At 48.2% G+C, this 24,132-nt stretch overlaps 1 protein-coding gene across 2 annotated transcripts; it reads right to left on the minus strand.

The window, feature by feature from the left end:
• Window positions 1-16,425: 16,425 nt before the first annotated feature.
• SOX21 (SRY-box transcription factor 21) lies at window positions 16,426-23,871 on the minus strand. Of its 2 annotated transcripts, XR_005026482.2 has the most exons (2): window positions 22,988-23,871; window positions 16,426-17,342 (listed from the first exon to the last, which is right to left on the minus strand). XR_005026482.2 is itself a non-coding variant. In XM_036893776.2 (1 exon), the coding sequence occupies exon 1, from the start codon at window positions 23,869-23,871 to the stop codon at window positions 23,041-23,043; it is 831 nt and encodes a 276-aa protein (XP_036749671.2). In that variant the 3' UTR covers window positions 21,459-23,040. The 2 variants fall into 2 exon arrangements, 1 of the variants encoding a protein (XP_036749671.2); XM_036893776.2 differs by lacking the exon at window positions 16,426-17,342 and having other exon boundaries at window positions 21,459-23,871.
• Window positions 23,872-24,132: the final 261 nt, after the last annotated feature.

Raw genomic sequence — 24,132 nt, forward strand, 5'->3', positions numbered from 1 at the left:
TCTTGGTTCATTAAAGGTAATCCAGGTTGATAGTTTGGTCTTAGTTCTCCTCCAGCAAAGAAAGACAAAGGTCAAAAAATAATCTTTTTTCAGTCATTCTTGGTTGAAAACAACTTCTGAATTTCTCTTTTATTAATATGTTGCCCTTTTTTATGTGTCAGAAATAGAAACGGTAGAAGGCTGGAATGTGATCTTGATATATGACTTTACTGCTCTTTGCACTAGCTGCTGAATTATGATCATTTTCCAGAAATTACATCCGAAAGGGAGGAATGTGTTTTTAAATCACATGATTCCAAATGAATAACCTTTGCCAAAGTGATTAGTAATTTCTCCAAGTGGGAAGCTCAGAAACACTCCATTTTCAGGATCCATATAGCCCTTTCATCCCTCCCCTGCCGCTGTTACTCATAGAATGGAAAACACACATGGAGTGTGGCGACTCTCCATGGAAAGGCTGCTGCTTCGCCAGGTGTCAGGAGAGAGGAAACAACAGTTTACCTGGGAAAAAAGAGTGGAGAGTCGGGTGAATGAAGACACTGTTCAATACTTAAATTAATATAATTTCCTTCCTTAGTGGGGCTTCTGTACATTCACTGTGAGAGAGTATCATCCACAGGCAAGTATAACCTCAGGAGGTGACTTGCCACTGGGAAGGAGAGGCCACAGTATTTCATCAAATGCAGCAAAAACAAATTGCCTCAGACTCAGGAACTCTGAGACCACTTTGTAAAAGTGTGTGCTGCTGGAAGGGGGAGGAAATTGCTTTCTCAGGGGACCATGGTGGCAGAGGGTGTAGCAGGGGGTGAGCGGGCAGGCTTCCCAGCCTACTGACCCTCGCCTTGGGAGAAGACCCTATAAATACAAAATGGGCAGCCTCAGGGCACACCTTACTTGCCCCTGAAGGTGACTTTCTACCGCTGCTTTTGTTCCAAGTTTGAGTGAAGACAAGGGTGCCTTTCTGTCTGCTCAGGATCCCTGGGAAGCTTCAGGAGCCGATTTGTCAAAGTCAGCTGACTTGAAGACAGTGACAGTCTAGTAGGAGGTGAGTGGAACTTGCATGGCTCTGAAATGCACTCATTTTCTACCTTCTAGTATTTAAGAATAGACCCTGCTACATTGTTCCTCTCCTGGTGTTCCAGGAGGCATTTCCCTGGGATCCAAGACAGAATAGCCCCCTGTGTCTTCCTTTCTCTTGCCCTCTGGTCTCTAATTATAACCAGGTCTGGGCCTGGGGTGCAGAGAAAGGCAGGATGTTACGGCGGTTAGGAACACACGCTCTGAGAATGACTACCTGGGTGCAACCCTGACTCCACTGCCTGTCCTGGGGTGTTCCCTCCGCCTAGGGATTTACCTCGCTGGGCCTCCACTTGCCATTCAGTAAAACAGGGGTTCATTTACTCATTCACTTTTGCAAATGTTTATTGAATGCTCTACACACAGAGATGAGCAAGAGTGGATAGAGTTTCCATGACAGTAGGGAGAAGAGGAAAAAACAAAAAGTGCAATGAAGAGAATTAAAATAGACTTACATGGTAGAGTGACATGATGGCTTCTTAGCAAAGGCTGCTCTGAAAAGGTGGCCAGATTGCAGGGAGTCACCCATGAGGAGATCACGGGGAGAAGCGTTCCAGGCAAGCTGGAAAGGCGAGTACCAACCCGAAGGCAGAATGAGCTTGGTGTGCAAAGGCCAGTGTGGCTGGGACATTGTGGGCAAGGAGGAGAGGAGAGGAAATAGGGCCAGAGAAAGGGAGCCCAAACCTGGTATTTTATTCTAAATATGTGGGAAGACACTGGGACGTTTAAGCAGGGAAATGACTTGGTCTGGTTTACGGGGCAAAAGTGGAGACCGAGACTAGTTCACAGACTGCAGCAGTGACCCAGTTAACAGGAGGGTGGCGCTGGAGAGAAGCGGATGGATGCCTCTGTATTTGGTAAGAAGAGGTAAGAGAAGTCGTTCGTGGATTTGGATTTGGAATTAAAAGAAAGGCTGACTCCGAGGATCGGGGCTTGAGCAACCAGGTGCTGTGTATGATAGTTACATGTCTTGCAATGAGCAGGACTGGAGGGAAGAGCAGGTCAGGGTGGGGGAGGATCAGAGGTTCTGTTTAGGCCATGATGTTTGAGATGCATATTAGATGTGTGAGTAAAGAGAAATCTCTGGCAGAGTGTTGGATAAATGAGTTTGAATTCTGGGGAAACATAAAGGCTGGCGATTTGAGGGCTGCAGGAATAGATGTGGCTTTTAAAGGCATGGGACTAGATGAGATCATCTGGACAAGGATTACAGAGGGAGGAGGTAAGGTGCAGTAGAGGCACAGGGGCCGGAGAGAAACAGCCACAGAGACTGAGATAGGGAGGAAGAAAACCGGAAGGACTTGTCATGAAAGCCAACAGGGGAGTTGCAAGGAGGGAGTGGCCAACTGTATAAATGCCACAGAAGGCCTAGGAACACAGTGACTGAGAACCGACCATCGATGCGCCGATCTGAGGTTGTTGGTAATCCCCAGAGAAGCACTGAAGTGCAGTGAAGAGCTACTTGAGTAGCTGTGAGGACCAAGCTCATCTGGAATGGGCTCAAGCATGGGCAGACCAGCTTTACTTACAACCAGGACTGTGTCTGGTGGGTGCAGAAAGGCAGATTGTTATGATGGTTAAGATCATGGACTCTGGAGACTGACTGTGGGAGGGACCTGCAGTCTCCACAACATGGGGGCTGTCTTCCAAGAAAAGTAATACAAAATTAATACAAAAGTAAGTGTAAATGTATATACCTATTTAGAATGAGAAATCGTAAAATAAATTATAAATTTTAAAAGTCTGACAAATCCCATATACAACCAAATACAGAAAAATAACAGTAGTACTTTTATTGATTGACTACCAGATGCACCTTTAAATATTTTCCCTCCTTTACCCTTCATTCTGATAAAGATTTTTACATAGGTGATATATAGGTACATATGATGTACATATGCATATATAATTTAATCATAGATGATATATACATACATTATACATACATCATTTCTCTGCTTACCCTCTGGGTCCGGTAAAAACATGTCTTATATAGGGTTAGAGTTCACTGCAGCTGATGGTGGGATTTTTGAGTTCTATATGTTAAGAGGAATATAGAAATTTGAACTATTCTCTGATGTCAGTTGAGGACTCAACAAAGCCTGCAAAATATGGTGCAAGTCAAAGCTAGACATCCTCTTTGATGATTGATTACACCAGGGTTGCTCAGGTTCACACTTTGACCCTGGGGCCAGGTAGCTCTTTGTTGTCCAAAGCCGTCCTGTGCGCTGTAGGATGTGAGGCAGCATCCCTGTCCTCTACCCACTAGATGCCCACTAGACAACTAAAAATGTCTCCAGACATTGCCCAGTGCTCCCCCGGGGTGCACAGTACCCAGATGAAGAGCCACTGCATCATGCTAAGTGTGTGGTCTTTGGGTGCTCTTTTCCTGCTGTGAATTTGTCATCCAGGATAATTTATATGCATCCCAGAGTACTTTTCTAGTTTTCCTTTTTCACCAAGGCTTGTTTTCTTATCTTGACAAGAAGTGACATGGGGATAAAAATGGCCTGGCACCTCTTTGTCCCCCTTGTACCCAAGGTCAGATCTAGAACTTCTCTCAGAAGCCATAGCCCATAGCCCACTGAAAAACTCACAAGTCTTGAGCAGCCAACCCTGGAAGGATGCAGTGTGTCTACAGAACCTTGAAGAGGGAGGAGGGATTAAGGATGAAAACTTTCAACTAAGAGATGATTAGAACTAAGGTATAACTTGTGAAAGTTGAACTAATCCTTTTTTTTCCTAATGACAAAAGCAAGCATTATTTTAGATAGAGAATGCATTGAATAAAGTCGTTACTCTAAGAAGTGGTGTAAAATGACTAATGTTAAGATAAAGAGGATGACATGATTATTTGGGGTGAGCATCTTTAAACTTTCTGACATCAGAGAGACAACCAAATCCAATGTTGCAGTGAAATACCAGCTCACACTTCCTAGGATGGCTAGAATCAAAGAAACTGAAAATAACAAGTGTTGACAAGGATGTGGAGAAATTGAAACCTTCTTATATTGCTGGTGGGAATGTAAAATGGTGCAGTCACATGGATAAGAGTTTGGCAGTCCCTAAGAAGTTAAACATAGAGTTACCCTATCACTCATCAGCTGCATTCTTAGGTATATACCCAAGATAATTGAAAACATGCATTCATACAAAACCTTGTACACATATGTTTATAGAAGCATTCTTCATAATAACCAAAAGGTAGAAACCACTCAAATGTCCATCAACAGATGAATGGATGAACACAAGATGGTATACCCATATCATGGAATATTATTTGGCCTTAAAGAGGGATACCTGCAATGCCAAGGATGAACCTTGAAAGCATCATGCTAAGTGAAATAAGCAGACACCAAAGCCACATAGTGTATGGTTTCATTTATATGAAATGTACAGAATAAACAAATCCACAGAAACAGAAAAAATATGAGTGGTTGCCAGGGGATGAAGGGAGGAGGAACTTGAGCCTGACTGCTAATAGGCACAGCATTTCTTTTTGAGGTAATGGAAATGTTCTGGAGTTAGATAGTGGTGATGGATGCACTCTATCCGTAAGCTAAGAACTACCGAACTGTACACTTTAGTGAATTTTATGAATTAAAAAAAATGCAACCACCAAAACCTAGAATTGGAAGGGTGCCTGGGAACCATGGGGTACAAACTTCAAGTTTCCTAGTTGAGAAACCGTGAGGGTGTTTTCCAAGAAACTATCTTTAAAAACCAGTTTGAGCAGATTTCTACTTCACTTAGAACCCAGAGACTTGCAAAGGACAGCTGGAATTAAAAGCAGTACGTTCCTCAGGCCGGGACAGTATAGACCACCTCTGTAGAGTCATCATTTTACATAAACAAATACTCAGTGAAGGTCCACTCTATGCCAGGCACTTGTCCAGGTGCTGGGGTACACGAGGAACGACACAGACAAAAAATAACCTGCCTCCGTGGAACTTAGATTCTCATGTAAGTCCTTGCTAGGCAGCATTTTCTAGAAGCTATGTTGTCAGACACTAGTGCACATTTAGAAACCAAAACCAGTTTTCATAAGGAATGGTTGAATGAACTGAGCATTTTCACCTTTAGAAAGAGAAGATTGAAGGAGAACATGATAACTGCCTTCAAAAGCTGTTTGGAAGGGAGGGTCGTTTCGTGCTCCACAGCTCCCCAGAGCAGTACTTGCCTTAAAGGGTAAATGTTACGGTGAGGTGGGTTTGGGCGCCCATACCGGGAGGGAGAAAATGCACATCCCTGTGTCTCTGCTCAGCAGCAGGACTTCTGCAGGGCATTTTCACCTGTGTTATCTCATTTAATCCTCACAATATCCCCACAAGGGGCAATGATTAGCCCTATTTTTAAAGAAGAGTAAATGGAGGCTTAGTGAGGTTGTGTAGCTACCTCAAGGTCAGGCAGCTGGTCAGTGGCAGAGGTGATCCCAGGCTGACACCTCTCTCTTGCCAGCTGTGCCATGCTGCCTTCCCAACAATTACAGCTTTCCTAAACATGCACATATACGGAAGGGAAGCCCAAATGGGATTTAAAGGTGGACCGGACAACCCAAATCTTCTTTCCAGAAATGCTTTGATTCTCACAATGTACTCTCACATGGCACATCTCATTTGCTTACTGTATGAAGAAAGTTAAAATGAAATTAATAATAGTCCACAGGTTATGTGGATCGGATGAGATAAGGTATGTGTAGAATCTTGCCTAGTGACATCAACATTATCCAGCACATATTACCCAAGAATCTGCTTTTTTGCCAGATCCTCTGATTTGGCACCAGCCTGTCTCCATAGAGCTTACAGTTTTGCCTAACAAACAGAGGGCCCTACGTAAGGTGGAAGGTCCAGCCTCTTTCCCCTAGTCCCAAACCCACGTTTCCTCTAGGTAGGGTGGCTACTACGCTCATTTGATACTCATGTATTCAATCATCTGGCAAAAATGTACTGGGTGCCCTCTGTGTGATGGGCACTGTTCTAGGCATTGGACATAAAGCAGGGAACAAAATGGACGGAAGTCTACTTTGTGGAGTTTGATTTGGTGCTTACAATAAACAAATTATAAATAAAATATCTACTGGAGCTGCAAGTGAAACTACTATGGAGAAAAATTAAGCTTGGAAAGGGAATAACAGAGTCTGCAGAGTTTAGAGGTTGCAATTTTAAATAGGGGATCAGGAAGCGCCTCACTGAGAAGGTAGAATCTTGGCATTGACTTTGAAGAGATGATGAGCCAGGTCGACTCGAAGGGGAAGAGAACTTGGGGCCAAGGAAGAGCAAAGGCAAATGCCTGGCCAGGGGGCATGCTTGGTGTGCGAGCATAGCAAGGAGGGCTGTAAGGGAGATGCGACAGAAAGACAATAGGGAGCTGAACTGAGTAGGGCTCAAGGGGCCCTGTGAAGATGTGGCTTTGCTCTGAGTGAGCTGGGAAGTCATTGCAAACCTGAGTGCTGTGTTGAGGACAGACTGTAGGGGATGCACAGACTGTAAGTGCATGAGCAAGAGAGCAGTTTAGGCAGCTGGGGCAGGCAGAATGACCCCCAACCAGGACTGCCCCAGTCCCTGGAACATGTGCCTATGTTACATTGCTTGGCAAAAGGGACTTTGCAGATACCATTAAGGTTATGGGCTTCAAAGGAAGGAGATGGTCCTGGGTTGTCCAGACAGGCCCACTCTAAACACGAGAGTTTTCTTCAGCTGAAGTCAGAGAAATGCGGCAGGAAGAGAAGTTGGGCAGATACAATGCACAACAGGGACTTGATCGTCTGTTGTTGAAGAGAAACCATGAGAAGCAACTGAATCTGGCCAACAGCCTAAGGGAAGCTGGAAGTGGAGTTTCCCCTAAGAGCCTCCAGATAAGAGCCCAAGCCAGATGATACCTTGATTTCGGTCTTCTGAGACTCTGAGCAGAGAACCTAGCCAGCCCTGCAGATCTCCGATCAACACAGCTGTGAGACACTAAGTGGGTGTTAGTTTAAGTTGCTAAATTTGTCGTGATTTGTTAAGGCAGCAATAGAAAACTGAAAGAGGGGTTGTTGCATTAATTCACATGAGAGATGATGATGGTTTGGACCTTTGAAGCTCGATTCCAGAGGGTTTCCTGGTGGACAAAATGTAGGGTGTCAGCAAGATGGAGGAATCAAGATGACTCCAAGGGTTTTGACCTGAGAACTGGAAGGATGCAGGTGACATTCACCAAGGTGAAAAAGGTTATGGGAGGGGCATTTCTGGGTGGGAAGAAGGGGAGTTTGTTTGCCTCTATGTAGTTTGAGGTACCTATAAAACACCTGTCTTGCCAATGGGTTTCAGCCCCGGACAAGTTCGCTATGGATTCAACGTGACATTGCCCACAGGTGTGCAGTGAGCTAGTCAACCAGGGCCAGGTGAGAATCCTGGCCACAGGAACTCTCATTTTATCCACACACCCAAGGGGAAATACCTAGAAAGTAGTTAGACCTACAGAACTGTGAGCTGAAAATGGGTGTTGTTGAAAGCAACTCAGTTGAAGGTAATTTACAGCTGACCCTTGAACAATATGGGTTTGAATAGCATGGGTCTACTTATACATGGATCTTTTTCAATAAATTCATTGGAAATTTTTGTGGAGACTTGCGACAACTTGAAAAAGCATTTTCTTTTATCTCATTTACTTTCTTGTAAGAATACAGTATATAAAACACACAAAACACATGTTGATGGACTGTTTATGCTATCAGTAAGGCTTGGTCTACAGTAGGCTGTTAGTATTTTTAAGGAATCAAAAGTTATACTCAAATTTTTTACTACAGGGTGGGTGGGAGTCAGGTTTCCTTACCCTGCACTGTTCAAAGGCCAGCTATATTATGCTGTTAGTGGAAAACTAATATGGTCACCAAGGCAATGAGTGTAGACAGTGACAAGGAGAGGCCCAAGGGCTAATCCCTGGGGCACCCTAATGTTTAAACCTACAAAAAGAGAACAAACAAAAAGTCTAGGTCCTGAGTCACTGCTTAGAGAGGAGCCACATGTCCTGCCTTGGACTGTGATATGCCCGAAAAATAAACTCTCATCGTGGTGAGCCACTGAGGTCCCAAACCTCAGTGGTTGTCTGTGAGAGCAGCTCACATCAGTCAGCCCAGCTGACACAGTTTCTCCTGGACCATGTGTTCCATGAGCCCCTTCCTCCAGCCCCTTATATGCCCCACAAGATGCGGAAAAGAAGGACAAGCTATGAGCCCAGAGGATGTATGACTGAAGTGTTTAAATGTTAGATTTAGGCTTCTTTGTGGTAGATCTGGTGTTACTTAAACTGAAGAGCTCATAGTGAGACTACATGTAATGAGATCCAAAGAGAGGAGGAAGCTGACAGCGATCAAAGCCACAAGTGTTTCCACCTGTTTGTAGGTCCAGAGGGTGTGAGAAGGAACTCCAACATGGAGCAGAATAAATTATCACAAATATTTATTGAGGGCTGGAGTCTGAGCTAGGCACTGAGGGATGGAGTCGGGCTGGGTGGTATGCCGAGGTGAGTAAGACACCTGTGCTTTTCACAGTATTTCGAGACAGACACCTGTAGAGAATTAAGCCAGTAAATGTCTAGAGGAGAAAAACCACAACAAAAGTACAATGAAAAACAGAAGGGAAAGAAAAATTCCAAATGGCATCAATAGCTGCCAAGGTGTGAGATCTAGAAAAAGATGAGATTAAACAGATCTTTGAAATATGTGTAGGGCTTCAGAGGGGGGACAAAGGTAGGATTACAAGACAAGATCTTGAAGGAGAGTCATGTATTGTGCCATGTGTATGAGGATCTGTGTGTGTGTAGAGGGTACAGATGAGGTTGGGAAGATGGAAGGAAAAGGTGGGCTGCAGTGTGGCGGGAGTTTTTTTTGCACAGGAAATAAGAAACCCTTTAAAGCAGTACAGTTTCAAATCCTGTGGTGTGATTAAGGACCTTCCAGAAATCCTCAGTAGCCATAGACGCACCTGGCAAGCTGTGAATTCGGAGAGGAGACGGAACATTTTCTATCAAAGCCTGATATGAAAGGTGGGTCTGCAAGCAGCACAAGGCTTCCCCAAATTTGGCTGCACCTGCAAAGGAAGGGCAATCTTTTCAATTATGGAAGCTGAAAAGACTCTGCTTAAGTCACATTTCCCCCAGATTACATTGTCCCTTAATACAAAGGAGCCCATTTGGCAATGTTTTCTTTTAAGACTAAGGGTGTATAATATAAAACATACTGATGGTGCAGTTCATCGAGTATTTCTGGCTCTTCACCTTCTGGGTCCATGGTAGGATTGTCCCCCCTGAGGTTTGGTGAGATTTGCTTTGGCCAAAGAAACATGAGAAGTGATTTGCATAATTTTTGGTGAGGAACTTCAAAAGCCAGTGCATGATTGTTATGCTGTATTTCCCCTGCTGAGACAGAGAAACACAGGTCAAGATGGAATCTCCATCCGCCTGGATGAGCATGGTCCCCCTGCTCACTCATGTTGGAATGCAAATACACTTTTGTTGTGTTAAGCCACGGAGTTAAGGTTTTACATGTTATTTCAGTTCACTCCTGCTCATCCGGACTGATAAATCTCTATTATCAGTTATGAAGATATGCAATTGACATTATAATGGTTTCCTACTGAAACTGTTACAATATCAGAAGACAACTGCAGCTTGTTTGAAGATTGGAGAATGTATTAGTCCATACTGGCTGCTATAACAAAATACCATAGACTGGGTGGTTTATAAACAGCAAAAAGTTATTTCTCATAGTCCTGGAAGCTGGGAAGTCCAAGATCAAGCCATCAGCAGATTCAGCGTCTGGTGAGGGCATGCTTCCTGGTTCACAGACAGCTAGCTGTCTTCTGGCTGCATCCTCATGTGGCAGAAGGGGGAAGGGGGCTCTAATCCCATTCATGAGGGCTCCACCCTCCTGACCCAATCACTTCCCCAAACCCCACCTCCAAATACCATCTCATTGTGCATCAGGATTTAACATATGAATTTAGCAGCGAGTGGGGAGGGCAGTGTCAAAGGGTCCTGAGCAGAGAATAGTGAGTGAATTCCAATGTTCCCTGGTAAAACTTGGTAAGGTTGGAGAGAAGTGGAACCAGGAAGGGAGGATGGCAAGGAGTGTCCAGCGACGTAGAAAAGCCAGGTGAGTGTGGTGCGCTGGCAGCCAAGTAGCTTCTAGGAGAGACCAACTCTGGCAGATGCTGTGCATCAAGGCAGGGGAGAACCCATCATTCCATTTTAGGAAGTCCCTGGGGACCCAATCAGGGCAGGTTTGGGTGGAGCGGTGTTGGGGGAGGGAGACAAAAAGCCCTGACTGGAGGGAGTTTAAGAGAAAAGAAGAAACAGGGAATTAGAGATGGGAACTATAGACATCCTGTGTTTTTTAATGAATTCACTGTAAAGGGTTGCAGAGTAGCTAAAGGGGAAAATGGGGTCATGAGAGTTGTCTTTTTAAAGAGAGAATAGCTGTTTTTTATTTTTTTGGATGCTGACAACGATTCAGCAGGGAGTGGAAATTTTAATATTGCAGGAGACGGGAGAGAGTTCCTGGAACCATATCCTTAAGTATGTCACTTGGTACATTAGTAGTCACCTCTTGCCTTATAACAAGTCATCCCAAAACTTAATGGCTTAAAACAACAAACACTGATTCTCTCATGATTTCTGTGGGTTAGGGACCAGGGCCCCCTTGCTGGGGAACTCTGGCTCAGAGTCTCTCTCAAGGCACCAGGCAAGGCAGCAGCTGGGGTTGCCATCCACTTAAGGCCCCACTGGGTGACGATCCAGTTCCACGTCACTGGTTCTACTGGTGGCAGCTTCAGGTCCTCACTGGCCTTTGGCCAGAGACGTCGGTTCCTTGCCTGAGGGCCACCCCATGGAGCAGCTCACAGAATGGCAGCTAGCTTCCCTCTGAACTAACGAGTGCTAAGGGAAGGGGAAGTCATTGTCTCTGTGATTTAATCAGGAGGTGCCATCCCATCACGTCACCATATTTTACTTGTTAGAGGCAAATCACTAGGTCCAGCCCACACTCAAAAGGAGAGGTTTACACAAAGCCATGAATTCTAGGAGGTGGGGAACACTGGGGCATCTGAGAGGCTGCCTACCAAAGAGCAGATGCGACTTAGTGCCCAAGTAGTCACAGGAGAGAAGGCAGCCTTTGTGGGCACACAGAAGTAGGTAGGTAAGGAAGTAGCTAAGGAGGTGGAGGTGGATGTATTTGTTCATTAGCCCTGACCACCAGGGAGACTGGCCGGAGGTGACAGGAAGAACCAGGGACATTGTCCTGTGTTCCTCTAGTGTAGCCTCTGCACAGCCAGAGGATTCTAAATCTAGCACAACACAGCTCCCTACCCTCTCAACTCCTTAACATAGTTAAAGCATCCCACCAGCATTTGCTAACAGTTTTACTTACCTGGACTCAGAAAAATGTCAGAAAATCCACAAGCAACTATGAGCAGGGGAAGGAAATGAGGAGGAGATGGGGAGAGAAGAAAAGGTGAGGCACCGTCCGAGGAATCTGCTCACCAGCCGAATATTCATGCCTGGGTTTCTCTCATTTCTCAAGTCACATTAAGCCAGAAGCCTTTGCTATTGAACATCTGTGGTTGAAGAGAAAAGGTTTTTTGATGGTTTGTTTTGTTAAAGCAGAAAAGATAAACTTTTTTCTTTTTTAAAATTGAAGAATAATTAACATACAATATTAGTTCCAGGTGTACAACATAGTGAGTTTTATATATATTATGAAATGAGTGCCACCAGAACTCTAGTTACCACCTATCAACAAGATTTTACAATATTATTGACCATATTCCCTCTGTGTACATTACATCCCTCATCTTATTTATTTTATAACTGGGAGATTGCACCTCTTAATGCCCTTCACCTATTTCATCCACCCCCTCCCCTCTGGCAAGCATAGTTTGTACTCTGTATCTATGCTTGTTCATTTGTTTTGTATTTTAGATTCCACACATAAATGAAATAATACAGTATTTATCTTTCTCTGTCTCACTTATTTCACTCTAAGTCCATCAATGTTGTTACAAATGGTAAGATTTAATTCTTTGTATGGCTGAGTAGTATTCCATCACACACACACACACACACATACACCATGTCTACTTTATCCACTCATCTATCCTTGGACATTTGGGTTGCTTCCATATCTTAGCTATAATAAATAATTTTGTGATGAATAAGAGACAAACATTTTTATCTTCATCAGGAACATCTCCGGACCTATCTGCTGACAGTTACAATAGAGCAGATTTCAACTTGGAGAGTGGGGTACACCAGAAACAGCAAACTATCAAAGCGCTTCCGTTTTGATTTTCAAGGATGTAGGGGAGGAGGATCTTGGTGTTGCCAAGATTATGGAAGGTTCCTTCCTTGGATATGTAGTAAGGGTCAGCAGGCCGAATGAAAGAGTTTAGGCTCCAGGACCAGCAGTGTCTGAAAGTCCAGCTCCACCACTTACCTTGGGAAAGACCCTCCCCGTCTGTAAACATGAAATGTTTGTCTGGAAGGTTAGAGAAACACAACACGGTGGATGTCTTCCAGGGGAGGCTCCATTCACATACAACGTCAATGATGCCTCCCAACCTTGGCGTCTGAGATTCTCACCTGAGATGCTGCAAAATAGTTCAGGAATAGCAGCTGTTATTAGGGGCTCAACCCCTCCCGAATGATTTAGGGTTCTCTGCCTTGCTGTCATACAGACGAAACTTTCTCCAGTGTTCTGTCCTGCTCTACCCTCCATCTTTTAGTCCCGGATGCCTCCTCGCCACTCCAGACCCTCTTGTGAGAGCATTTTCCCAGCCAGGAGCTCCCCTTCGCCAACAGAACCACCCGGAATTCTCCAAACTTGTCCCAAGACTTGCCCTACCCTCCTAGAAACACCAGTTTCTGTTCATTCTGCAGGAAAAAGAGCTTGCAGTCTAGAACGAGAGCGCTTTTTCATCCACTTCAAGTGCTGAAGGTGGACCAGGACCTAAGCTAGGTCGAGCGGGTAAATAGATGTTCCCTGCTCATTGCACAGGACAAGACGTTATTTTCAAGGAACATTGTTCGAGAAAGCCTCGGGCCATGGGATCAGGGTCGGAATTTGGGCTTGCTCTAGATCGCAAAGCTTTGGCAGAAGACAAACCCCGCTCTCTATCTCCTGGGCCGCCTTCTCCAAACCTCCGACCACCGCTAGCCAGCTGGGTTCCGAGAACGCGCCTGCCCTGGGCGGGAGCTCAGCCCCGCACCGGGACGCCCCGCCTAGCCGTGTGGTGCCCAGTGCTTCCCACCTCCCGCTGCTTCTCTGAGCCCCGCAGGGGCTCTGCCGGGTGCAGGGCCCGGGGCTGCCGAAGCGGACTTGCCTCCTCTTACACTCAGCCTGGGGGTCGAGGAGGAAGCCCAGGGCGCAGCGTGGGGCGCTGACGTTTCCGCAGCTGCGGAAAGCAGAGCTTGAGATGGGCCCAAAGGCCGGCCGAGACCTGGATTCCTGCTCTTCCCCGAGGTCTGGGCCGGGGACACGCCAAACCTCTCTCTGCCTCCTCCCGAGCCCCGGGCTGCGCGGCAGCCGTGGGCAGCGGATTCAGCCGGGCCTGGCCTGCCCCCCACCACCCCTACGCCCCGCCAGTGTGCGTCGGAGACGAGACGGGGACGGGCTGGGAGAGGGCAGGCGCGGGTGCGAGCGCAGACACTGCCGCGGCCTGCGCGGACCCAGCTTTGCCCTTCTCACGCCTTCCAAAGACGCCCTGGCCCCAGGGAGATGAAGAGGGCCCAGGGCGACTTTTCCGAGCGGGGGGTGACGGACGCTTTGGAAGTGAGTGGCTGGGTAGTTATTCCCGCCGCCCTACCCGGGCTGCCCATCCCTCCGCAGATCTCAGAAAACAAGCGTCCTCCGCTGGCGCCGTCCTTGCTCGCGACTCCGCCGCCCGACGTTTCCCTCTGGGGCGCGGGGGTCACGGCCACCACCCGGAGCACCCGAGGACGTGTTCAGGGTCCACGAGTCTTGCTCAGAAACTCGTGTTGAGTAACGCTGTCCCCAGACTTGGGGAGTGAGGAGAGCGCTCCCCTCCTCACCACAGTTCCCAATTTCTGCATCTCTGTAACAGAAGTCGAGGCAGCCTTCTAGAAAGAAAGGACACGGTTTCCAAAGCCCCCAGGAGTGGGCGCGCGAGGATCTACGCCACCTGCCGGGTGCTCCGACCTGCAGGTGGGGGTGTGCCCGGGAGAGGGGCGCAGGGGCGCCACGCCGGCTGGGCCCATCTGCGGTCCCCGCAGGACCAGGAACACGCGATACGCCGGTTCCCGCTCCGCGTGCCGGGAGAGGCCGAAGGGAGCGGGGGCTCTGCCGCCGCAGCGCATGTTTATTGGCGCGGCTTTAATCAGCGGTTCGGACACCTATTCATCACGCGCTCTACTACTTACTCGTTAGGTGCGTAGGAGGAAACCGATCTCCTGAAAAGGAAAAGCAGTTAACTTTGGCTCTAGATGCGCGGGGAAGCCTTGGTCTGGGGCGAAGCAACCCGCATCTCTGCCCCGCCAGCCCCCTCCTCAAGCAGCCCCAAGTAGGGCAGGGGCTGAGAAGAGGGCTTGGGGCGAATAGCCGGGGACATTACGCCCCCGGGTCTCGCTCGTCTTACCAATGGAGCTGGGACCGAGCCTGTTGTGTCTTAGGGTCTTTCAGGGGCAGGTTTCCCAGCAAGCAAAAGGCTTTAGCTCCACAGTCCCTCGCTTGCTACTGACCCCTCTTGTAAAGTCCTATCATAATTGTGATTTATTTTTTTTTAAATATGTTTCAAGCTGCACATAATCTATTTTCCACTGTGGGTCTGCACAGATTAATTTCGTGGGGGAGAAGCTGGCCGCAATTTCAGAGACTCTACTTTCTTACGTGGTTGCAGCCTCCGAGGAAGGGGTCGCCGGGGCCCGGGCAAGAAGGGCGTACTTCCAGGACCCCCCCCCCCACTAGCTTCCGGATCCCTCTGTTCCACGTGGAGCCTGCCAGAGCCCGCGTGATCATCGCCTGCCACTCCTCACTCTTCAACCCGGCCAGTCTCTTTTGGTAACTGGGGCTGAACTGGCAGGGGCCTTGCGGAGGAGTGGGGGGTGAGGAGGGGTGGGTGCGTCTGGGCACCTGGGGTCCTCCTCCTCCTGCTGCTGCTCGGCGTGCCAGTCCCTGAGCAGCCCTCGGCACACCCTTCCCAGGTGAACCTGAAGGCAGAGGGCGTGCCCCTAGTGCTGCAGCTCTCTTCTTGCCCCGACTGTCTTGCTTCCATTTCGCCCAGCTTTTCCTGTTCCTCCGTGGAGAGGTTCTCCATGTCCTCTCCCAGGCTCTATGTGGCCTGTCTCACTCCTCCTCACTGAGCCGGTCTGCAGGCGGATTGAGGCCATCTAGGCCACCATTCAGAAGATCCAGTTTAAAACCCCTGTCAAAACTTCAGCTAAGTAGGAGAGAGCGCGCTAAGGAGAGTGCGCGCGCAACATGTCTGTGGGCAGAATTCGCGTGCGGTTCACTGTTCTAATCCCACACAATTTTCCCCACTCCTGATACCCGCCTGCGTAGACCTCCACTCTGTCGGAATCTCAGCGAACAGCCCCAAGCCCATATGATGATAAACCAGAAAATAAACCGCTCCAAACCTGGTGTGTGTGTTTTCATGTGTGCATGCATGACTTTATGAACATGAAATACCCGGAAGGCACATGGGGAAAGCACTAGAAGATACCCTGAACTCGGGGGCATACTTGACGGGAACTCTAGGGAGGACAGGCTGGACTCCCTGAGGATTCACGATGGTGCCTGCCCTCCCCCCACCGACCCCAGTTATGAGAGCCCTATTAGAGGTCTTCTCTCTTCTGCAGAATTCTCTGCATTTCTGACCTTATGAAAAAGTGTTCCCAGTGAAGCCAACCGATCTGAAAAGCCTCACTTGGTCTGTTTTCCTAGGCTGCACCTCTATTTTGGAGATTTCAAGCTTGCTACGAGCGGCTAATTACCTTGAGGTGATACCGAAATAAAACGGTGGGGGTGGGGCGAGGAGGGAAAAGGGGGTGCAAGTAAAATTGACAACCAAGGAATATCATTCAGTGGAATCTGAAGACTTCCTCGTAATTTCCCTGAAGAAATCTGGTTTTACTGGTCGATCTCAGTAGGAGAATTCTTTGCCTAGAGGCTCGAAATGAGTAATAGGCCGTGTGTCTCCAAGTCCTCGGCTAATATGATGATAAATACATTCAAAGAGAGCAACGGGGTGTTTACAATTAGTATCTAAACTTCTGCTGTTTGTCAAAAAGTCCCTAAATAACCCCTCCCTCAATCAAGCGAGGAGCCCAAAGGAGGTAAAAATCAGGTGGAGACATCTTCAAAAGGAATTAAAAAGCCAAAGCCGATTTTATTTCCTCCAGTCAAGTGTGAATGATGGGGCGGCCGCAAGGGTTATGGAGTCTACCTGACAAACCGTGAAGTGAGGGGCTCAAGTGTGTGTGGGGGGGGTCTCAATAGCGAAGGCACTGAGCTCGTTGCCTCGTGGGGACCCCCGCCCTGCTCTGCGCCGGGGCAGCAGCCCAGGGCCCAGGGCCGCCTCCCCACAAACGCCCCCCACAGGTCGCGGCCTCCCCACAAACGCCCATCACGCCTAATGCTGTGAGGTTCCTCTCCTCGCAGTGACTCCCAACGGGTTTGTCCGGATAGAACTCTCCTCAAGTTTTTCAAATTTGTCCATTTCTAAGAATTTGCATGTCTGAAGTGAAGCTGACACCGCGAAGGCTCAAGTTACACTTTAACTAAAAGGTGCCAGGCTTCGGGGCAGCCCCCGTCTCTTGGTAAGGCTCAATTGCTTTTTTGAAAAGAAGAAAGAAGAAAGAAGAAGGGGGTGGGTGGAGACAGAGAGAGGTGGGGAGAGATGGTGGGGAGCTAGAGAGAGACAGAAAGAGGGAAGAAAGAGAAAGAAAAAGAAAAAAGAGGGAGGGAGGGAGGAAAAAAGGAAGGAAGGAAGAACTGCTTTTAGAGTTTGAGATTCACCACACACACACACACACACACACACCCTTTTTTTGTCACAACAATTCAGAAGCAGTTGTCACTGCTTCTTAAAACCCAGTTTCCCGCCGGCCGTCGGGGAGGTAGGAAGGGCCGCGGCTTTCAGCGCCCCCAGAACCCCCGCGCGTCCGCAGGGACTCGTCACCGGGCCCGTCTTGAATTTGCATTCATTTAAGTTAGGGGCGACGCTGAGAGACTGGGAAGTTCGACGGCTGGGTGGCCCAGCGGCGGGTCAGCCCTGGGGGACAACCAATGGAAAAAAAAAAATTGACATCACTGGCTGCAAAGGCCGGTACCGACGCCCGCCTGCATGTCAGCGCAGGGAACCCGAAGGACGGTTCAGATCTCAATGGGTTCGGGCCCTGCCTCCGCCAGCAATTCATCCAGCAGGTTCTCTGTCCCACTGGGTTCAGTCAAGACTTACAGTCAGGAGGGGAAGGGGGCAAGGGCCAAGAGGAGAAATCCGAAAGAGCCAAGCTTTGAGTGTATTCTAATTCTTTAGGGTACAATGTTTACACGGAGCCAGATGGGGCTCCTCACAAGCACTGGCTTTGGGGTTGATTTGGGGGTGAAGACAGAGATGGCATGAGGGGGCCATAGTTGCTTGTCGCTCGTTTGGCTTCACACCTTTTCCATCAGCCCAGGTAGGCTGAACGCAGAACCCTCTGAAGGGTAGTGGCAGCCTTCTTTCCTGGACCCCTCTCTCTCCTAAATGGGGTTGGAGGGGCGCGGAGGGGCGGGAAGAGTAGGTGTCAGTGAAAGACTAAAGCTCGCCTAGGCATTTCGCCTCCCCCACATCCATAGGATGTTCATTCATTCACTCTACAACTATTCAGTCAGCATCTACCGTATAGCTGACACTGTATTAGACTAAAAAACGCAGCATAAATGGAAATCAGGCCCAAACCCAGCACCTAAGGAGTGGTTCCCTGGAATATTCCACGATCAGCAAGCATCTTGGAATCCCCAGACTTGCTGCTCCACAGATTCCAACGCTGGGCAAACGGACACAAGGAAACATAACTTCTGCATAACTTTTAACTTCTTTCCTTTTTTCTTTTTCAAAGGACCATTAATTAGAAGAATAATTACTTCTACCCCATATTATCCCAACCTGTTCAATTTCTATCTGTTGCAGACAATGCTAATAATAGCAATTATTGCTTCTATAAACATCCCGAGGCCACACTCTTCTCCCGCAGTGTGTGTGTGTGTGTGTGTGTGTGTGTGTGTGTGTGTGTGTGTGTGTGTGTTTAAAGAATATATATATAAAAAGTTCCCCCACTCATTTGCATAGCTTCATCTTTACCTTTTCCCATTCAGCCCTTGCAAAAAGCATATCTATTCAAAGCCCTTGCGAAAAGCATATCTATTCAAAGGGCATTTAGTCCATTTCTTTCTTGGCCGGTAAACCTATTCATCAATTGTTCTGCCTTGTAGATCGCATTCTAATGCTAATCTAGCGTGTTAAATATCTTTTTGTTCCCCTTTCACCGTTTTGTCATTCAGTTTATCCAGTTTTGGTCACCCATTTTATTTATTTATGCGCCTGCTCCTATTCAGGGGCTCATGTATTTTTTATTATGTTGTTTCACTGTCACGCAGTGTCAACTTAGTCTATTCAATGGGGGCTACTTGAAGGCCGGAGGGACAAAGCGTGTACACATCGCACTGCTATTCATTCCGGCCAGCTGGATCGGCTGAAAAAAAAACCTTGTGAAAAGAAACGCCTCACAATGGACACAGAAGAAGTGCACAATGCTAACAGTTTTCCAAATACCACTGATTGGTTTCTTCACAATGAGGAGAAAGCCGCCGCTTTTTCTTAGCTCCACTTCAACAAACAACACTCTCACAAAACCTCCCAACCCTGTGTTTTGTTCCCGGACAAAACCTCCTCGACTGTCTAAACGCTCCCACTGAAGGACAAAAAAAGGGGGGGAGGATTTAAAAAAAAAAGCTCTTTTCACTATTCCCCCCCCCTTTTTTTTCCTGCAAGAGAGAAAAAAAGAAATGGGGGCAGGAGGAGGGATTGTCAGTGAATTAATAATATCAGTCTTTTAAAAGAAGAGGGCTGACCTTTGAAATGCATGGGCTGAGGGAGAAAGAACAGGGGAGAGATTAATAAAGTTTGGACGGCGCTCTCTGCCTCAGCTGGGCTATGAGCGCAGGAAAGACTGCACTTGGGGCGGGCGAGTTGCGGGGAACTTGACTCGCCCAGAGGGGGCGGCGGCGGGAGCACCGGCCTAGCTGCGCGCTGATTGGCTGGCGCGCGGGTCCCGTCTGCTCCGGAAGGCGCTCGAATCTTTTCTCGGTCTTCTGCGCCCCTAGCCCAGGCGGCCCTAGAGCCGGGGTGAGAGGGAGGCGCTCCGTTTTGTTCTAGTTTCTTGTAGGGTCGTTGAGGAGGAAACTGTCCAGTGAAATGCCAGCAGCAGCAGACAGGTCCACTGTCCCCGGAAGCCATCCCTCGCTCGGCAGCCTGCCCCAGCTGCGGTCCTGACTGCTCACACAGACCAATTCCACCTGTTTGCGCAAAGCCCGAAGGCGACACGCCTGACCCCTCGGATGTGAGGCTAACTTAAGCCCATGGGCAACCGGAACTTACGGGAAAAAAAAATGAAAATGGAAGAACACAAATAAATGAGGGAAAATGGGAGGAGGGAAATTAGGAAGAAAGGAAAGGAGGGGAGAAAGAGATGAATAGAGATAGAGATCGTGAATGCAGCATCTCTTTGCCTGTCCCAGCGCTGTATTTGTGGGTCAATTTCAGACTCTTGCACACACACCTGGCCCCCTCTCCACGCCCTCTGGCCCCAGAGTCGCTCGCACTTTCTTCTGCAGGGTCTAACTTGGGAGGCTTTCTCCGGGCGCAACTTGTTAGCAAGACCACCGGAGTGATAAACTAGTCAACGCTGTGGGACTGTGGACTGCTCAACAGCCAGACAGCCGCACAATCTGTGGGCGATGTGACCCTGGGTGCTTTACTCCCGGCATCCTCCTCCTCCTTTTACCCATCTTTCTAGTCCTCTTCTCATTCATCAACAGTCCCTAGCGTAGCTTCCAGAAAACACTGATCTTTGGGGAAAGGGGAGGGGGTGATAGGGGGCGGGGAATCTTGGGGCTGTAGGGCAGAGCTGGAAGGCTCTGGGAGGTAACTAAGATTTAGGGCTGGGGTGATTTCCAGCGAGCCGCAGGAAGTTCCGTGTTGAGAAGTGATGGGCTGCGACAAAAGGGAAAAAGGAAGCCTTGAAAGGATTTAATTAACCGTGTCAGGGATAATTACCCCTGGACAGTCCAAATTAGTTTTGCATAATCGCTCTGAACCATATGAATTAACTTATAATATTGCAAAGAGCTCAGGGAATAACAGGAGAGGGATCGTTTTAATTAGTGAATCAGGGTCAAACCAACAGAGACTATTCCTTACATTTCCAAAACTTTTCATGGTTTTTAAAATATTATTCCTTTGGCTGGGGGCGGGGGTGGTGGCGAAGCGGGTACGAGCGGCGCGGGGTGGGGAGAGGAACAATGACTTTAAAGAGTTGAGCTGCTTATAAAGACGTGCAGCTCCAGAAATGATCTCTGTCAATGGGGAAACTAGTTTAGGACTAGTTGAGTCTTGTATCTTAAGAATTTCTATCTCGATGTGGGGGAAAGAAAGATCTCTCTACAGCTAATTTATTTTTCTCTGATACTCTTCCCTGGTGCCTTATAATTTATTTTCGAAAACTGAAATCCTTTACGATTTCAAACGTCTCTTCAGTGGAAACTTATCTAGCCTTGGAAATTCAACCCTCTTCTTTAGAAATTGGCATACTTCTATTTTAAAACCATCAGCATGACAGAATAAAGCCGGAAAGAGGCCAAAAGTCTTACACGGTCGCTAGCAGTGATTCTCCTTCCAAATAAACTCTTCAGGTGTAAGTAAGGAGTACACCAAAGATACATTAACAAATTACACTGATTTAAGTGGTGGGGCTCTCCTACTAACAAGATAAAGTGGTCGGGCAACTTTCCCCTCTTAAAATGTTACTGGAAACTAGTGAAATGCTTTGAACGGTCTGGATGTTCTCAATGGCCTCTGTTCTACTGGTTCATGAATGCCTTTTTTTTTTCCCAAGATAATACAACTACTTGGGTTTTTTTTTTTATCTTCTTTCCTATTCACGATTAAAAATGTGATAAATCAGGTTTTTGGCTCTGAATAACAATGGCTTGATTTAGATTTCCTAGTAAATCTATTCAAAAGTGAAACAAAGGCTGCCTTTAGAGATACCTTACACTTCACCTGCACCAGGCACATAAGGGCAATTCAGATAAAAATCTTGTTAGGAACTCAACAAGAAATAGAGGATTTTCTCTTTTCCCTGGTTCAGGCTTTATTTAAACTCTTTGTTCAAAAAAAATGAACAGAGTGATAGTCGGATTCTAATTTACAGATATAGTTTAGACGTCTAATATTAAATTAGAAGATCACACAAGAAAACCATTTACAAGGTTAAAATCAATACTTAAACTTTTTAAAACTTTATATTACATAAAGTCAAAATGAAACTAAGTACATGTTAGCCAACTTCATTCACAAACATTAGTCAAAATATATACATTTAGATAGAAACAAAAAAGCTACAATTGAAGGAAGGTTCTTTTCTCTAAAATGTGTTTTATCATAATCTGCAACTGAATTGCAGGTGAACTAAAAATAAGCTAATTAGGGAGAGAACTCCAAAACACATTTAAACGATTCAAGTTGGTGGAGAAACTCTAGCTGAAAATGAGACATCTGTTAAAACAATTATGTGGGGTTTTTTTTCAGTGTTCCTAAATAATAAATATATAGCACTCAGACAAAAAAAGTCTGATTTAATCTTAGATAAAATTGCGATTCTGAAATAGTCCCGCAATTTTTAAAAGTTAACTTTGATGTTTGCTCAAAACACTTAGAGTCGAAAAACGACTCAGATTCAGGGCAACGCAAATAACACATTTTCAAACTCAATGATTTCACGGATATAATACACATTTACAATCTTAAGGTGAACTCAGCCATAAGGGGAACACAAGAACAGTGCCTTTTATCTTTCTGTAAACTGTGTGAGAAATTCAAGCGAGTGGACTCAGGGATACTAGCAGGGTTTTTTTCTTTTTCTTTTTTTGAGGGGAGGAAAAAATCCAATTGACAACTTTTCAAGTCACATATTTCTTGTGTGCGTTCCTTGCTCTTGAGAAAGAGCTCTTGCTCTGATTTGCATATTGCGTGATAAAAGAAACCGTGATCATCTCACATACAAAAGGCCAGATTCGAGCCGGTCACTGGTCAAGAATGGATCCGGTCTGGGAGTTCTGCTTGAGAGAACAGAGATTTGCAAAGTTCAAATAGTACAAATAAGGAGCAAGGCTGCTCAAATTCACCGGCTCTGAGAAACTAAGGACAGAGATCAGCTTTTCCTCTTGTGCCAGCCATTTCAGACCTAACACTTGAACAGAGCGCATGCAACACAGACCAGGGCAAAATAAAATAAAATAAATGAAAAATAATGAGAAACAAAAACAAAGCCGACAATAAACTTCCATAAAACAAAGCTGGAAAGCCCAGTGTGTCACAAAGTTACTCCTCCACCTCTCTGGGCCAAAACGCAACAGGTTCCCAAGTGCAAAGCAAACACCAACCGGATACAACTGCCTGCTTTAAAGTTGGCTGCCGAAGTGCGGGTCTGAAACGATCCTGTGAATTCACACGCACTCTCGCCCGCGCACTCCCGCGCTCGGCCACTCTCGCCCGACAGGCTTCTCTGCCTCTGCCCGACACCTATATGGTCCTATGTACATACAAACTGGGGCCCCGTCGCGGGAGGGCGCACGGGGAGGCCGCAGAGCTCGTACCTATACATATGTACACGTGTGCACAGCGGTCCTCGCGAGGCGGCCCCGCGGGGTCATAGCGCTGCGGCGTAGGCTGCGGGGTAGGGGTCCAGTTGAGGCTTGCCCATGCCCGGCAGCAAGATGTAGGCGAGCGGCGGCTGCAGCCCGGGGCTGGGCCACGCGCTGCAGTTGCACGGGATCATGTAGCCCGGGTTGCCCGGGCTGGGGTGCGAGTGCGTGTGCCCCCCGGCGGCCGCGGCCGCCGCTGCAGCCGCCGCCGCCGCGCCGTGGAAGGCACCCGCGCTCGCGGTCGGGTAGCCCAGCGACGACGCGTACGGGAGGCCGGTCGACGACGACGAGATCTCTGCCATCTTGGAGCCCAGGTCGAGCAGCGAGTAGGGGCTGCCGGCGGCGGCGGCGGCGGCTGCGGCGGCGGCGGCGGCGGCCGACTGCGGAAAGAAGACGCGCGCTGCTGCTGCTGCTGCGGCGGCGGCCGCCTTCTCCGGGTTGGCGAGCAGCGACTCGGGCACCAAGCCGCCGCCCGCACCCGCGTGCAGCCCGGCGCCCGCCTTGAGCGCCGGGTGTTCGGCGTCGGCCACGCCGCCCAGGCCATAGGGCACCGGGAAGGCGAACTTGTCCTTCTTGAGCAGCGTCTTGGGCTTGCGCCGCGGCCGGTACTTGTAGTCGGGGTGCTCTTTCATGTGCATGGCGCGCAGGCGCTTCGCCTCGTCGATGAACGGCCGTTTCTCCGACTCGGTGAGCAGCTTCCACTCGGCGCCCAGGCGCTTGCTGATCTCCGAGTTGTGCATCTTGGGGTTTTCCTGGGCCATCTTGCGGCGCTGCGCCCGCGACCACACCATGAAGGCGTTCATGGGCCGCTTGACGTGGTCCACCGGCTTGGACATGCTCTCGCCGTGCCGCGCCTGCAGCCCGCCGCCGCCGCCCGGGCCGTCGCCCTCCGCCCGGAGGAAATCAATGTTGGCTCTCCGCGGGGACCCGTCCGGCCCGCACGAGCTCGCTGCGCCCCACTTCTCGGCCCCGCGTGGCTTCCGCCCCGGAGGAGGGGGCTGGAGGGCCAGCCCAGGGCCGCGCCGCGCCCCGGGCGCTCCGGTCTCTCTCTCGCGGAAACCTTGGCAAAATCCTCGCCCAGGCACGATAACTTCTCG

Source organism: Manis pentadactyla, chromosome 17, assembly GCF_030020395.1.
Source record: "Manis pentadactyla isolate mManPen7 chromosome 17, mManPen7.hap1, whole genome shotgun sequence".
Lineage (NCBI taxonomy): Eukaryota > Metazoa > Chordata > Mammalia > Pholidota > Manidae > Manis > Manis pentadactyla.